Below are 14,957 nucleotides of genomic sequence, written 5' to 3'. Positions count from 1 at the left end.
AGCACCCATAAATCCTCAAGACAAACAATTAACATTTAATTAAGATCTTGCTAAAAATTACACGTTGTCAGAATACCAGTAGCAGCACATTTTTTTGCATGTGATGTTACCAAGTCTAACCTATTCCAAAAACCTGCCAAACTGAAAAGAGCTCAGACGGCTCCGCAGGAGCTTTCTGTTTGGATGGTATCATAGGAGAACCACAGACAGTTACCACCTCCCACAACACTGCCACGCTTTGTACTGCCCAAGAAAGATGTTTCTGCAGTCTTCAAAATGAAGAAATAATGGAAAAAGCCCTGTAAGCTCACAAGATCTAAAGATACTGTGTTTTCCAGCGTTCCTGCTTTCCCCGCCCTAGATGAAATCCTACAGGGAAAGAAACATCCCAGCACCCCTTCCTCCTCCGTTCTCCCTTCCTTTTCTTGCCCCACTTGCTGTATTTATAGGATCCAAAGGTCTTCAGCACATTCCAGTTGTAGTCTGTGTAAATAAATACAAGGGTAAAAAAAAAAAAAAAAAACTTTGGGGAGCTTGGACCACTGCCAGCTTGCCTGGGTAACTGGACTTTGTGTGGAGCTGGAAGGGTGTTTTTTAAAAGGAGGGAAGCAGAAGAGAACAGCTCAAGAATCTTGGCTCAGCCTGGGCATATTTCCTCCTAACTCTGGCTAAACCTCAGCACGAACGGCTGGACGGCGGAGTGGATGCAAAGCCGGGGAGGGAGGCTGCAGGGCTCTCCACCAGGACTACGGCAGAGCTTGGAGAGGCTGAAGCCATGCTTTTCCTTTGGGCGCTGGTGTTTGTTTTAGTCCTGCAGGAGCAAGATCTTTTAGGTAAGTGATTCCAAGCTTACAAAGCAGGAACTATAAACTATAGCTTAACTCTAGCATGGTCAAAGCCTTTGCATGAGGTGGGAGGGGGAGGTAAAGAATTGCTTACTCTATGGGGTTTATATGAAGGTGACACAGGTATGTATCAAAATTCTGTGGGAATATTGTTTTTAACAGGAAGAACTCCATTTTTGTGCTATTAAAGTTCATCCTGGAGGCATATTGCTTTGGTAGAGATTTTTCACTTCTCACGGGAGATACGATCAGTGTATTTTCAGAAATTTAGAACTGCATTCAGGTGCTGCAGCCAGTGCCCTGCATTTTTATAATTACTGTTCTGGCAGCCTTATTAACATACACATTAATTCACTCAGAAGTGAGATTGAAGTTCAAGGTGAATAGAAATTTTCCTTTATTCAAAACCTTCTTTTTCAGATTTGCTGGTAACGGCACCGCATTTTTTTTCTCTTCTGCTTTGGATTACTTACTCCTGAGATTTTGAGGCACGTAACACCTTCTCCAAATGCCTTGGGAGTACGAAGCATAAACAGAGAACATCTGATAAGCTGGCATCTGAATTTTACTTTCATTAACAACAGATTAGTGCTGGAATAACCTGTAATCACTTTGTAGCTGACAGTGTGACTGAAAGCATGACTGAAAGCTATTCCATTTGGCTAGTTGAAGGGTTTATAGTCCCCGTGTAGCCACAAACCTGGCTTCCCAGCCTGTTTGTATTACGTGTTTTCTGCTAGCTGAGGCCCAGCTTTATTTTCCCCTCTGCTCTTACTTCTTGACAACACACAATATTTGTATTTCGTGGCAGGGTAGTAAGTTTCCATTACAAGCAAAACATTGCCTGAAAAACTGTTAGTCCTTTCAGCCCCCTGGTCGCTCTTCCTTGCCCTGACTCCCTCCCACCCATGTTTATCAGTGATGAACTGAAATACCAATACCGCAGCAAGGGCACTCTAACCTGTTTTCACTCCACAGCACTCACTATCCTCTTGCAAGTTTTGCGAGCTTCTCAAAAAATTTTGTGAAATTCAAGAAGAAAGAAAAAGGCAGGAAGAATGTTTTTGTTTATTCCCCCAAAAGTATGTTTTTAAGCTGAAATCATTAGTAAACTCAGATAAAATTCAGCTAAACAGAATAGTACTTGAATAATAACTGTAGTGCAGACTAGTATCCAGTGTCATGCCAGGTGGTAGCTACTCAGGGAATAATTTTCACTGTCTCAATGGTGTACTTTATGTAAGATGGGAAATTTTGTGTCTGTCACAGGCTTGAAAAAGACATCCGCACTTTCTCTTTGCTACCTTTTGAGTCAGGGAATTTAATTTCCAATTTCCTTACCGATCCTCCCTCCCAACTGCCATGGATTCCTCTTAAAAATGGTCCAGCATTGGCCAAAGTAGAATTTATGTTTTAATTCAGCCATTAATTTGAACAATCTCATATTCATATTGCTCAGCCTTCAAACAGCTCAGGAGAGGCTGGCGTGGGAGCCCTTCTGGATGCAACCACATGCTCCTGCCTAATCGACGCAGTTTCTAGTTCTTTGCTGTTGCTGGGTTAGTTCGTGGGGTGCTGCTCAAACGTAGCATACAACGTAGCCTGGAGCACTGGGGCATTCAATACCTGCTCCATTTAAACACGTTTCCATTCTTACAAAAACCTCCAGGCAAATTGTTCTGAGGGGTGCAGCACCCCAACAGCAAAGTCTTTGCTGCATGTTTATGCATGGCAGAGAGGTGATCTGGAGTCCTCAGGTAAACAAGTACCTGGCGAGCAGGCTGGTCCCACTGACCAAATACTGAGCAAACCAAATAGTAGCGTGCTGCTAGGGACACAGTGACAGGAGAGCTCCAGTGCAGGCATTGCTGCTCAGTACTCCACACTGTGGCACAATTTGTTTATAAACAGCTGACATTTCCTCCATTTTATCTACAAGCTAAAGTAAACCAAGTGTAAGAATGTTTTTCTTCATTCAACTAACATATTGTGACTTGTCAGAATATTTTAGATCCTCTGACATGCACTTGCCATATCAAAGCTGAGAAGAACTATAAGCTAGATCACTGCCTAGAAACAAGACAGAAAAAAAAAAATCCTTTGAGAACAGCTTTCTTTTGCCCAAAATTGACCATTTGCATTCTCACAGAGCAGCGTTTTGCCTCCAGGAGATTAAACTACTGCACTTTAAAATTAAATCCACAGTCAAAATTTATGAGAGATGTTCCATCTTAAACCAGACTGTGACACATATTTCTCTACTAATAAACTATTAGTGGTTTAACCCATGCCCCATGTCATCGGTATTTTCTGTCCTTACAGAAACCTACCGGTGTCATTGTCTCCAGTGCAAGGATTACAGTCTTTGCAAACGCTCATCTCTGAGCTCCCACGAGGAAGGAGAAAAAGTTTGTCACAACAAAGTGTACCCAGATGTAGATGTGTTTCTTAAGACCATGAGGCATCTGAAGATGGGGTTCTGTATAGAAGTGAGCCTTTTTACAGATTTTATCCATCTTTAAATCCCTACCTTTTGTTATAGTTAGTCAAAAGGAATTTATTAAGTTCTCTGGATTTTGCAATCTCCATGTGTTAAGGTTAATACCCAACTCCAAAAACGTCAGGGGTTTAGAAATATAGGACTCCTACTGTTCATCTGCAGGATGTGACTGTATTTGTAAATGCAGCTGATCTGCTCTGGTTGAAGCAGTTGTGAGTCTTGGCCATGAATGCCAGGATCTAGTATGTATGTACGTGTATATATATACACACACATAAATATATCACTGTTCTACTTCCTGAGTTGTTGCAGAACACATGAAGCGTCTGCCAGAGTAAAATATATCTTAAGCAAGTTCTTAGGCTTGTTGAAGTCTTAGAAAAAAACTACAAGGATAGTCTTTCATTGTACTATCATATTTCTTTCTACTACCATAACTTACTCATATGCAAACTACACAACCACAGAGCTGACTAATAAGTCAGACTCACCTCACCCACTCCCGTGACTGTAGCTCTTATTACTAAACACAGACCAGAAGCTATGTCCTCATAAAACTGAAAAACTCTTTACCCTCAGATACCAGTGGTCACCCTCAGATTGATGATGACATCAAATACTCATGTATCTCACCACCTCCATTCTCAAACCAGCCTTAAGCTCACTCATTCTACACAACTTACTCTTCACGTGCCTCCAACACGGCTCCTCTTCTTTCTAAAACAGCTCATCCCCTTCTCCGCACACAAGTATGTCCTATACAGCTACTAGCTATAATTTTCCTAACACTTTGCCTTAATTTCCAAAATAAATATGTATTTACAGAGAAATAAATACATAATAAAGGGAAACTTTTGTTTACAGCCCAAAGCATCAGGGTACCCCATCGTAAGTTACAGCATGAATTAGAGAACCTACCTGCAAATTATGTAGCTCACATCTCTTATCAGTCCAATTCCTTGTAGTCATTTTCCATTGCAGCAGCAAGCACAAGAGGATATTCCCTGGGTGCTAGTTCAGAAGACCAGCATGCCGGAAACTTGTTCCAAGTTAACAGCTGCCTCACAGGAACATTTTATTAGCAACTTCCTTCCTTTGAATGAAAATATACCAAACTTAAGTGCTTCTTACAATCACAAATATGGTAACACAGCAGCAAAGTGGTTTTTCAAGTAGTAATTTTGCGGACAGCCATAGCAGAGGCCCCAGATTTTGTCATGCCTGAAAAAATGAGTGCCCACTGGCAGCATGAACCACCCCTGGCCTTGTGCACTCCCTCTCAGTCTCCGCTGCTGGGTAAGCAAGGGCTGAAGCTCCCTTGTGAAGTGGGAATGACACAGATCACAATACCAAACCCTGCCTCCAAGTGAAGCAGTTTTACACAGAAATACGTGGCAGCCATCTCCTAGTCAGGAACAATTTCTATCAAGTCCCATTTCTGATTTTGCATATTTCACAAGCACAAGTGAGGCACACTGGGACCAGAACACATCACAACGTGACATCTCGTATGTAGGTTGATGGCACAGACAAGTTAGAGAAGTGAGAACACCTTCACTAATGCAACACATGCCCCAAGGCGTGACGTTTCCTCTTTAGTCCTCCTCCTTCAGAGAAAAAAGAATTAAGTTCAATCTTAACTGATCTAGGATCTGAAATTATATTTATAGTGGCGTATTCTACATCTTGATAAACAGAGTATGAACCAGGTCTGCAAGTTTGGAACTTGACTTTCTGATATGGTTATTTAGCTTCTAAAATGAATAATTAAAAAAGAATTAATTTAATGGAAGAAAGTTATTTTGGGATGTTTCCGTTATTATTAGAGGTTCATGAATCTCAGATACCAGAGGAAGCCCTTGGATTTTGTTCCAACTTTGAAATCTTTCCAAGGCTTGGCATTCAGGTAGCAGTTGAAGTATACAGTGAATGTATAGATTACAGATTAATCCCTAATCATTAAAAACTTTCAGCGTACCTTCTTGAAGTGATTTTAAAAAACCCCAAACCAAACCAATTCTCCCGCACCCCACAAATTTCAGAAGACCTTTCTACTGTCAATTCCCCATCTAATACATTGTGCTTATCTTCCATCTCCCACTTTGGATATTCCGCATTTCCCCTGTATGGAATTTGCAGTGTCGTTCTGCCATAAAAGCTAGAGCCTAATAAAGGTGTGTGTACATATATATATATGTACACACACACATATATATTTCTATGTATATATAAGCAAACCCTTACAGTTGCCTCCAATGTAAAGCATAGTAACCTATGACAGTATATAAGAAGCTAAGAAATTTTACATATTTATTACAATTCCAGCAGTCTTTATTGCAATCACTAAAGGCAAGAATTCCCTTATCTTTAAGCAGCTATAAACTCTAAAAAGAGGTTCAGAGGTACCTAAATCACAGTTAAGCTTTAGGCAGCATTTTATGGATTACAGCCTGGAAAATGCTCTACGTCCGCTTAAAGATATGCTCCTGAACACGTAAGAATTTGAAGACAATCTGCATATTAAGAAGCATTTCCAATACAACATGTTCTATGCAAATCAGTTATCTTTAGCATCATAACATTAAAATTTGATATGGATTAAGTTATATATAATATAGCTTAAAATCAATTTGGGCATGCTGGTGAAAGTGAAAGTGGTACAGAAAGTTAATCCAGTACTTCCGTATCTAAGGATGCCAACGTAATTAAGGGAAATAACTGAAAACTAAGTTTGGTGCCTTTAAGAACAGCCCCCCCAAATTAAATATGGCTAACAGTCTTGGCTTAGCATGGTCTTAGGTCTCAAACCACTAATATTGATAGTATTAGTATCAGTTCAGGTTCAACACAATGGAAGCTTTCCTGTATTCAGCTGCAAGTCAACTTCACCACACACTTTTGTAAACTGTGAAGTGTAAACACTTCAAAGTTATATACGCACATTAAAGTGCAGTCCTACACTTATATTTAGACAAGGAATAACTTAAGCAAGGATCAGCAAGTCCCTTCAGAGGTCTGTTGCATTCTTCCCAAATTGGTTAAGGGGTTCACCAGGTTCCTCAAGTTCATGACCTTTTTCCTATTGGAACATAAATCCATTACTACTCCCTTCATTTTCTCATTAAAAGCTATCTGGCCACCTTGCGTTATACGCTCCAGGAATAAAATGATACTGCTAAACCTAAGGCAGTGCAAACAAAACACAGCATAGTATGCTTTCTTGAAGAGTTATAGATGTTCTCCTTTATTCCCCTTGTTCTATCACATGATTTCAGGCTTCCTTATTTGCCTTCTGGTTCCTGTTTCAGTCTCGCTTGTCTTTCATTTGAGTAGTGGCCTGCTTTGTTCTACCCCTCTCTCCCTACTGAGCACAACATGAATGCTCAGTTAACTTTCAAAACCACACTGGTCACAGAATAATGCAAAAGGAATTTTATAGGCTTTAAGACCAATAGGGAACATTATGGTCACTCAGCTTGGCCTTCTCCATAACACACACCAAAGAACCCAACCCAGTAATTTCTGCATCAAGCCTGTAACTTCACTTGACCAGCAACGCATCTTTAGGAAGCATACTTATAAAGACCTGCCAGATCTGTGTGATCACGTACTTCAGTTCTGTCAGTCTTAGTAACAGCAGCAAATGACAGTGAAGAGACAGTTGCTCAGGTTTCTTCTGATGATTAACATTAGCAACTACTTGGATGATAAAAATGAACCATTTAACAGCATCTGGATAGACAAAATCCAAGGAGCGTGTAGAAGCAGCAACATCTTGGGGGGTTGGGGGAGTATATCCAATGTACCGGAGGCAGAGGAGCTTAACTGAGAGGCATTCTAAAACTAAGGCCTTTGCTCTTCACCTGTTTGCTAAGGTTGTTTTAATTCTTACTTCATTGCTCTATCCCCTGCTATAAGATCAAGTTTTGTACAGTCAGGCTGACAGTGATACATAGACCTTTACTCTTCATCATGCTACTTCTTTCAACATTAAGTCTATTCTTCTATTAAACATATCCTTATTAACAACCAACTCAGAGCTGCTCCATTTTCCTGCTCCATCTGGTGGTGTCTGTATCGCAGCACAGCGTAGTTAACTACCCAGCTTTATGAGCACCATCAATGCAGCACAGAGGACTTAGAGGACAAAAGGCACAGGTCATTTTTTCTATCTTGAACAAGAGAGTTCTGATTCTTGATGGAAAATAACCACCTATATATGAGACAGAATGGACTTCAAGAATTGAACCTGCAGGAAGCATCAGGTGGGAATTTGCAGATGGGAAATTAACTGAAAAGGTAATGGTCTCTCTGCCTTACTGAAACATTACAACAAATATCTGCCTGAAGTAATCCATTAAGTTTCAAATGAGATATTCAAGACATTGAAATATGCCTCCCACACACTTGCTTAAGCCGTCAGAAGGTGCAAATACCCACACATTTTCAGTATGTAATTTATACAGCATACAAAGAACAGTTTACTTTTAAAAGCTGTTGGCTTTAAAATTTACTATCAAAGTTTTCTGCATTTTTGCATGTGCTTTGACACATAGGTAAGAAAAAATTCTAACTTACATTTTTAAAATGTTTCTTTGGCATCAAGAGAGCAAGTACATGGAAGGATCCTAAAAGGCCATTAGTGTTTTGTTACATGGCTTGCAGCCTTCCATTCTTCACTCCCTTTACAAGGTGACTGCTACTGTTACGTGAGGTGGAGATGCTGCTGGAGAAGATCAGTGCCAAAGGCAGACCGTGTCATTTGCTTTCACCAACTGCAATACAGAGTATGGCAGCGCTCATAAGCAACACATGATTCTCTTTGAGCACACAGAAATTATTGCTTCAGGTGGATTGTCTGACCATAGCGACCCAGATACGTGCCGTATTTACAAGGGACCAGCTGTGTCCCGTGAACAGCCCATCGTGGAGATAAAGGCTGCAGGATAAGAGCTAAAGCCAGACAGCAAAATAACGGTCAGGGTTTTAGCAGCCAAAGCCTCGAGCTAAGGCTCAGAAAACAGAAGGAAACTATGCTGACCAAAGCACAGGCTGCCCAGCCAGCAGCGGCAACCGCCCACCTGAAGTAGCCTGTTCCGGCGTGGTGGTGAAGGGGCACTCACAAGTGCAAGACCACCTCTGCTCCGGTGTGAAAGCTGCTAACCAGGTGCAGACTGGCAGGCCCTGGCTGAGAGGGTTTCTGCTAAGTCAGCCCTCAGCCGACCCCATACTGCGAGCTCTAGGGACTAAACATGCTTTGGTTTCTACTAACTCTTATCACTCACTAACAACGACTATCAGATGCTTCCTGAGTCACTTAGGCTTGGACCATTTGTCAGATTTTTTAGGCACTGCATTAGCCCTGTGGTTCTGGGTAACATCTTGCAGTCCTATCAAACTGGAAGGAGACACCTCCTCCTCCTTCAGTACGGCCATTACAGTTTATAAAGCAGCAATGTGCTCTGAGTGCCAGAAAGCTGTCTCTGTGTCAGAAGAGAGAAACAAACTGCCCCAAAGGACTGAGTGCTACTGAGCCCTGCACTTCACAGCAACCCCTTTACCTAGTTCTCTAGACATGCACACGCACACAAAGCTGTGCAGTGTTTTGCTAACCTCACAGTAAGATGCAACAACTTTACATTGGCTATACATACCTATCTCAGCATACTTTGCTTTGAACAAGTAACAGTCATCTATCATATCTAACTTCCCCACCTACGTACACCTGCCTAGAGCAGCAGCCAGCACGATGCTGAGGTTTGTGCCAGAATCCTCTTTCACACAAAAGGGCTAAGCTAAAGGAGTTATTAAAGTGGTGTTTTGGGTAAGACCTTATGTCATTTCTGCTTCAAAGAGTCACTTTGAGGATTTAAGGTGCTGTATCAGGAAAAGGTGAAAGGAGGCCCCGCACAGTGTCAATGGCATGCCCACCATGCTGTTAGGCAGTTTGGAAAGGCCAAAGAGTCTCTGGGTCAGAGGCTGATTTGGACAGGACAGACAGCTACTACTGCTTCTCCTACAGCACAGCTCTGGGCTTTCTTTAATGGATCAGCATGGTGTAAGATACATGATCAGAGAAAGAGAAGTGGCCAACACTAACTTGAGCTAGCCAACATTAACTCCCTTGCATTTTGCATTTCTAAGGAACAACAAACCTAAACAAACTTGGCATGTAACTTATGGCTGGCCAAAAGCTCCTTTAACAACCACATACAACTGGCGCTGGCCATCACCCAAACTTTCCATCCAACCTTGTGAACCAACCATCCACAGCTAAGGTAGTACAGTGAAAAATAACCTCCTGGGGGATTCTTAAATTCTTCCATTTGCTCTTAGTCCACCCTAATGAGTTCTACTGTCTCTTTCTCAGTTTGTTTGTAGTTAGATCTAGCAAAGTTCTCAGCAGTCACCAACCCATCTGCAGTTACCTCACTCCATGCCTTCTGCTTGCCCTTGGTCCTCTCTCCAGCACAATGGGCGGCAGTTCAGTATACAACTGGATCAGGCCATCAGGCCTGACGCTGAGAGCTAGAGCTGGGAATATTGGAAAGGTGGAAATTTTATTAATCTCTGAGAGTAAAATAGAGCTTCCTTTGCTATTATCCTATTATTAGGAAAGACAAGGTTTGTAGAGAAAGACTGACTGCTAGGCTGTAACCTCCATTTCTGACACAGAATTTCAGTATCTCCATATTGTTCCATCCATACTGGAAAAAACATGTAAATAAGCAAAAATTTTGAGAAATAGCTTGGTCACTTGACCACTAAGTTCCAAGGTAACGACACTCCTAAAACACCACTAGCAGCAACAAAGGGGGAAAAAAAGGGCAACTGCAAAGCAGCTAGCGTTAAGTACCTGCCACATGACAGCACTCTGCTGTAAACAGGCAGGTTAATTCTTTGGGATTCTGTCCTAACAGCACCACCTCGTGGTCAATGCACCAAAAAACCCAAATCAAAGCCTTATTACAAATAAACCAAAAATTCTCTCTTAAGCTCTGCTAAACAAATTTCTAAATAATGCCATATCTAATACATCAGATCACATTTCAATCTTCTCCTCCTCCCCACCCTCCACCCCTCAATTTCAAGGATACCATTCCAAGTCAGAGTACACCTCTCATCCCATACAACTGCAGTGGCTACAATTCCTACTGACCTGTGTTTTCCATCATCCAATACCTACACCTCCAGAAATCCTGGCACAGACTTGTGATGGAGCACTGCAACAGTCCCAAGTCACTGCTCTCACACAATAGTACTAAAGACAGAACTAGTTGTTCTTCTTATGTTTCTTACTGTTCATTATGACACAAGCTTAGTTTCCTCTGTTTTAATCAAACAACAACAGAATGAGTTACTGCTGGTTTCTTACTGTAGCTTCTTCAGGCCTCAAACAAGACCTAACTTCACCAACACGGAGCAGGATACGTTATCACTTTAGTGGGGTTTAAAACACTCTGCTGCTGTTCTGTGCGCACACATTCAAATCTAAATGTTGCTGAATGTTGCACAAAAGTTAAAGCATCGGCACCAGCAGGTACTGACCTTTCATGGAGTAGAGCCAGCAGAATAAATGTTCAAAGAGCAAGAGCTCATGAGTACTGAGAGATAAAGACAGATAACTGACAGAGATAAGCAACTTTATATATATCACAATATACAAGTGACTTGGTCAGCAAAAGGCATCAGCTGTACACACTTTCATTGCTTGCCTTCCCGTTGCAAAATCAGACTGTTATGGACAAGTTTCTGACACAGTGGAATCACCAGCCGGTATCCATTCAGGGCATAAGGGGACAAACTTAGCTGCTCTTCAAAGCTTTACCGTACCAGCTGCTTCTGAAGAACATCTAAGAGGAACTGATGTGTAAGGCAGATCTTCCCACCGCTTAGGTTTTATAGTTGTAGAGACAGAGCTACAAACTTACCCTACACAGGTAGAAAAAAAACAGGTTGTGTAAAACACACACACCCCCCAAAAAAGTACCCTTGGCAAGAAAAAACACCTTGTTCCAAACAACTTTGACAATGTGTACAGGCAAGGAGACATTCACAGCACTGGGGTACAGCTGTAGTTATTAGGAGAGGGGTTCAATTTCTACCTGGGACTCCTACATTTGGTTTCATAAGCAATGCTGTTTAGCATGCAAAGTACCACTTCAGAAGTGAGAAAGGTAAGGACTGCTATTAAAAAGCTCCTGCTAATTAACTGTGGTTGTTTTTCCAGCTGCTGCAGACCCTGTCAGTGTGTTACCTGGAAGTTTGGGAAGAGGAAGCTGGTGTAACGAACATGATACGATCCATGAACGCTTAGATATTATTGAAGAGGTAAGAACTATTGCGCTGGCACCTGGGCTATACTAGACCTCTGCCCTCATCCTTTTGACCAAAGAAAAAAAAAAGAATGATGTTTCTAGACACTGTCCCTTCTTGATTTTATTCTCTTCAAGGTCTATTTTTTTTCAGATGTCATGGTTTGTAACCATCCATAAAGAGATTATTACCAGAAACATTATCTTGATGAACTCCAAACAACTGATTAACCAGTAACATATCAGCCTTTTCTAAAATGTTTATAACTGTGCCTTTAATATAGCAATCTCAAAACTGATATTTGTAAAGTTTCACATCTGCTCATGGCTAGATGTGAATTCTGCAGGTAACTCCAAGACTGATGGAGAAGTTTCTGCTCGCTCCTGCAGACACTCCAGAGCTAAATGAATTCTGTGACTGGGACTCTAGGAAAGCTGCAGAGTTTTAATTTTATTCCCTGGTGTCTTAAGCGCTCACAAGATACATGTCCAGTATTAACTATTTCCAGCTGAGTAGTTGCCAAACTGCATGCTATTGGTTCTCAAATGGCAATGTTACTTCTCTCCTGCTCTAGTTCCAGCCCTCTTCATTCCACCCCATCAAGCTCATCATCCATCACCTGTGCAGATTCTTTTCTTGGATATGATGGTGGCTCAGAAATGAGAAAGAACTAAAAACAAATTAATGCAAAGCTCCCTCTAAGAAGTCAAATTATGGGTGATTCTTTAGACAGAGGTGCTGTAATTTAACTCTTGTGAAATAAAGTTTTAATACGCCGTGCCACTAGAGGCCAGCATAACACAAGAAATATTTAAGTCTGTACTGCGCAACATAAATTGTTAGCTGTTAGCATTATGGGATATTAGATTTGCACTTCCGCTAACACATTTGGTATAATTCCTTCCACTTGACCTTTTGACTAACCCCTTTCTCCATTTGCCTCCTTTGTTTTTATTAGAAGGTAATAAAAACAGTGGAGCATCTGGAATCAGAAGTCAAGTCACTCCTCAACATCATCAGTGAAACAACATCTAATATCCCCATCGCTCCAGGAACCCCACTTATAGACATTTTGGATGGTAAGTAACTAGTGGGCTATAACCTAGTTGAAAAGTGTTGCATGTGTTATCACCAAATATGCCTTCTTTTCTCCCCCCAAGATGTGAAGGAATCCCTTCAGTGCAGGTAAGGCCTCAAATGAAATACCAGGTGCAGTTTTGAACACCAAGTTTCACAACCACTAAAGAGGAGGAGGAGGAAGAAAAAGGGAAAAAAAACCCCACCACACAAAACCCCAGCCAAGGAGCTAGATATGTGAGCTACACAGAAAGGTTGTGAAGTTGGAGATGTCTGGTCTAAAGAACATCCAAGTAGCCCACCAGAACAAGTAAGGCTGCCACAAAGATGAAAGCTGTGTTTTCCTCCCCATTGCAAAAGTGAATAGAAAAGGAAATAGTGCAACAAGAAAGACTCAAGCAAAACACAACGCAAAGCTTTCTTACAAGGATAGTGAACCACTGAAATTATACGACTGCAGTTTCCCCAGCACTGGAAACATTAAACAAACATCACACCTTAGAACAGCAGGATTGACTAAGCAATGTCAAGGTCTTTTTCAGTTCTAAGACCCTGTGATTCTTCAGATTCATGTGTGACAAATAAAACAAAAGAGAGCAACAAAATACAAAAAAAAGGTATTGAAAGTATTACCATTTTGATATCTTAAATCCAATTTTGACATGCAAGCCCCTCACACAAGATATGCTCCTGGATGTTTTTGGAATAAATTAAACCACAACAGAAATTACTTGGACGAGTCCACCTGTTCTACACAGCTTCTTATAATGCTCCGTCCTCTTCATTTTCTGCCCAAATAACAATAATGCATTTAACAAGGTGAGAAACACTCCTGGTGGAAAATAAACCTCCTGTCAAAAGGTATGAGCATCCACAGACATGTTTATCAAGTGAGTTTTGTCAGTGTTGGGTTTTTGTTTGTTTATTTACATACACATGTGCATACTATAGTGCACTTATATGACAGAAGATGGGCTTGAAGTAGACAGCAGTAGAGTTGATGTTGGTTTTTAGTTCTTGCAGTTGTCTGTATGGATCTGGTCACCATGACTAGTATGTCCTCACCAACTTTGTTACTCCTTAAAATTTCCAATTTTCTGTGAGGGTAACAGATAACAATTAAGTTATTCCCCTGCAACAATAACTTATTTTAAAAAGTATTCCAGAAAGTGTTACAGTGAATTTAAAACAGAAATCCCAAGTCAACCTTGCACATTTGCAGTCCTTCTATAGTAAGTACTACTCAGATGGAGCTTGCAACCACTGCCAAATGGCTCAAGAATTGCAGAGCTCTAGGACCTTCCTTCTGTGATTTGGTGCATCAAAGTGACAACTCCCCACTTCAAAGTAGCAGGATTCATGTTTTAAACGATCCTGATCCTATAACAAAAAATAATTACATCAACTTTTCTCTATACAGATACCAGCTGAGCACTGCGAAGACAGAAGACATCTGAATATAACAGTATGGTTGTCATAAAAAGTTGCACTTTTGTTCATTTAATAAGCTTGTGTTTCCAAAATTTGAGCAGGGATGATCAATCCTCAGCTGTAGTTTGCCTTTGCTGTTCCCGTGCTTTATAATAAAAAGGTATTTGCTTTTAGACACTATTTCAAAGCTTTGTATTTTAAATCTTTAATCAGAACTGCATTTCAAATACAGCACTCTCAGTAAGAAAACAAGATCAGGTGGGGTCCAGGACTAAAGCACAGCTAACAAACTTCCCTTAATTCAAAAGCTCACTCCTTCCCTGGCAAAGAAGTGAATTCTTGCTATCGGTGTAAATCAATGAAGATAAACCTTCAGCTGCAATTTCCTCTCAACATATGCTTAGATTGTCAGACAAAAATGGGTATATGGAGTAGTCTGGCTTTGGACATAGTCACGTTGCTGCCACTGACTGAAACAGGCATCCTTATCTGCACATCCTAGTCAGAACTGGGACTAGTCAGCATTTGTCATTTGGATGCACAGCCACCTTATTCTGACATCTTTACCCTCTTCTCCCTTGCCATAGTGGCAATGCAACCCAGAATTAACTCCAACATCGACCCTCATTTTCTTCCATGACAAACAGCAACACAACTTCTTCTAGGAAAAAGGACCTGCCTGACCTTCACAGAATGGAGAGAGCATGCGTGAAATAAGAGCAGGAGTTTGCACATTCTTGATTAACAAGCAGTCTATTTTCACTGTCCTAGCTCCAAACCCTCTTCCT

The 14,957-nt window shown here is 41.1% G+C and overlaps 1 protein-coding gene across 1 annotated transcript; it reads left to right on the top strand.

The window, feature by feature from the left end:
* Positions 1 to 449: 449 nt before the first annotated feature.
* PLAC9 (placenta associated 9) lies at positions 450 to 14,349 on the top strand. Its single transcript, XM_075758659.1, has 4 exons — positions 450 to 833; positions 11,576 to 11,676; positions 12,620 to 12,740; positions 14,159 to 14,349. Exons 1-4 carry the CDS (start codon positions 776 to 778, stop codon positions 14,167 to 14,169), a joined length of 291 nt encoding a protein of 96 aa, XP_075614774.1. The 5' UTR covers positions 450 to 775; the 3' UTR covers positions 14,170 to 14,349.
* The last annotated feature ends 608 nt before the right edge of the window (positions 14,350 to 14,957 follow it).

Source organism: Balearica regulorum, chromosome 7 (genome assembly GCF_011004875.1).
Source record: "Balearica regulorum gibbericeps isolate bBalReg1 chromosome 7, bBalReg1.pri, whole genome shotgun sequence".
Classification (NCBI taxonomy): Eukaryota; Metazoa; Chordata; class Aves; order Gruiformes; family Gruidae; genus Balearica; species Balearica regulorum.
This window is presented reverse-complemented; position numbering and strand designations above follow the sequence as displayed.

Excerpts from the sequence above, each read along its gene's own strand:
- PLAC9 (XM_075758659.1), top strand. The coding sequence starts at position 776 with ATGCTTTTCCTTTGGGCGCTGGTGTTTGTTTTAGTCCTGCAGGAGCAA. Across the intron at positions 834-11,575 it reads GCAGGAGCAAGATCTTTTAG|CTGCTGCAGACCCTGTCAGT; the intron begins GTAAGTGATTCC and ends TTGTTTTTCCAG. Across the intron at positions 11,677-12,619 it reads GCTTAGATATTATTGAAGAG|AAGGTAATAAAAACAGTGGA; the intron begins GTAAGAACTATT and ends TGTTTTTATTAG.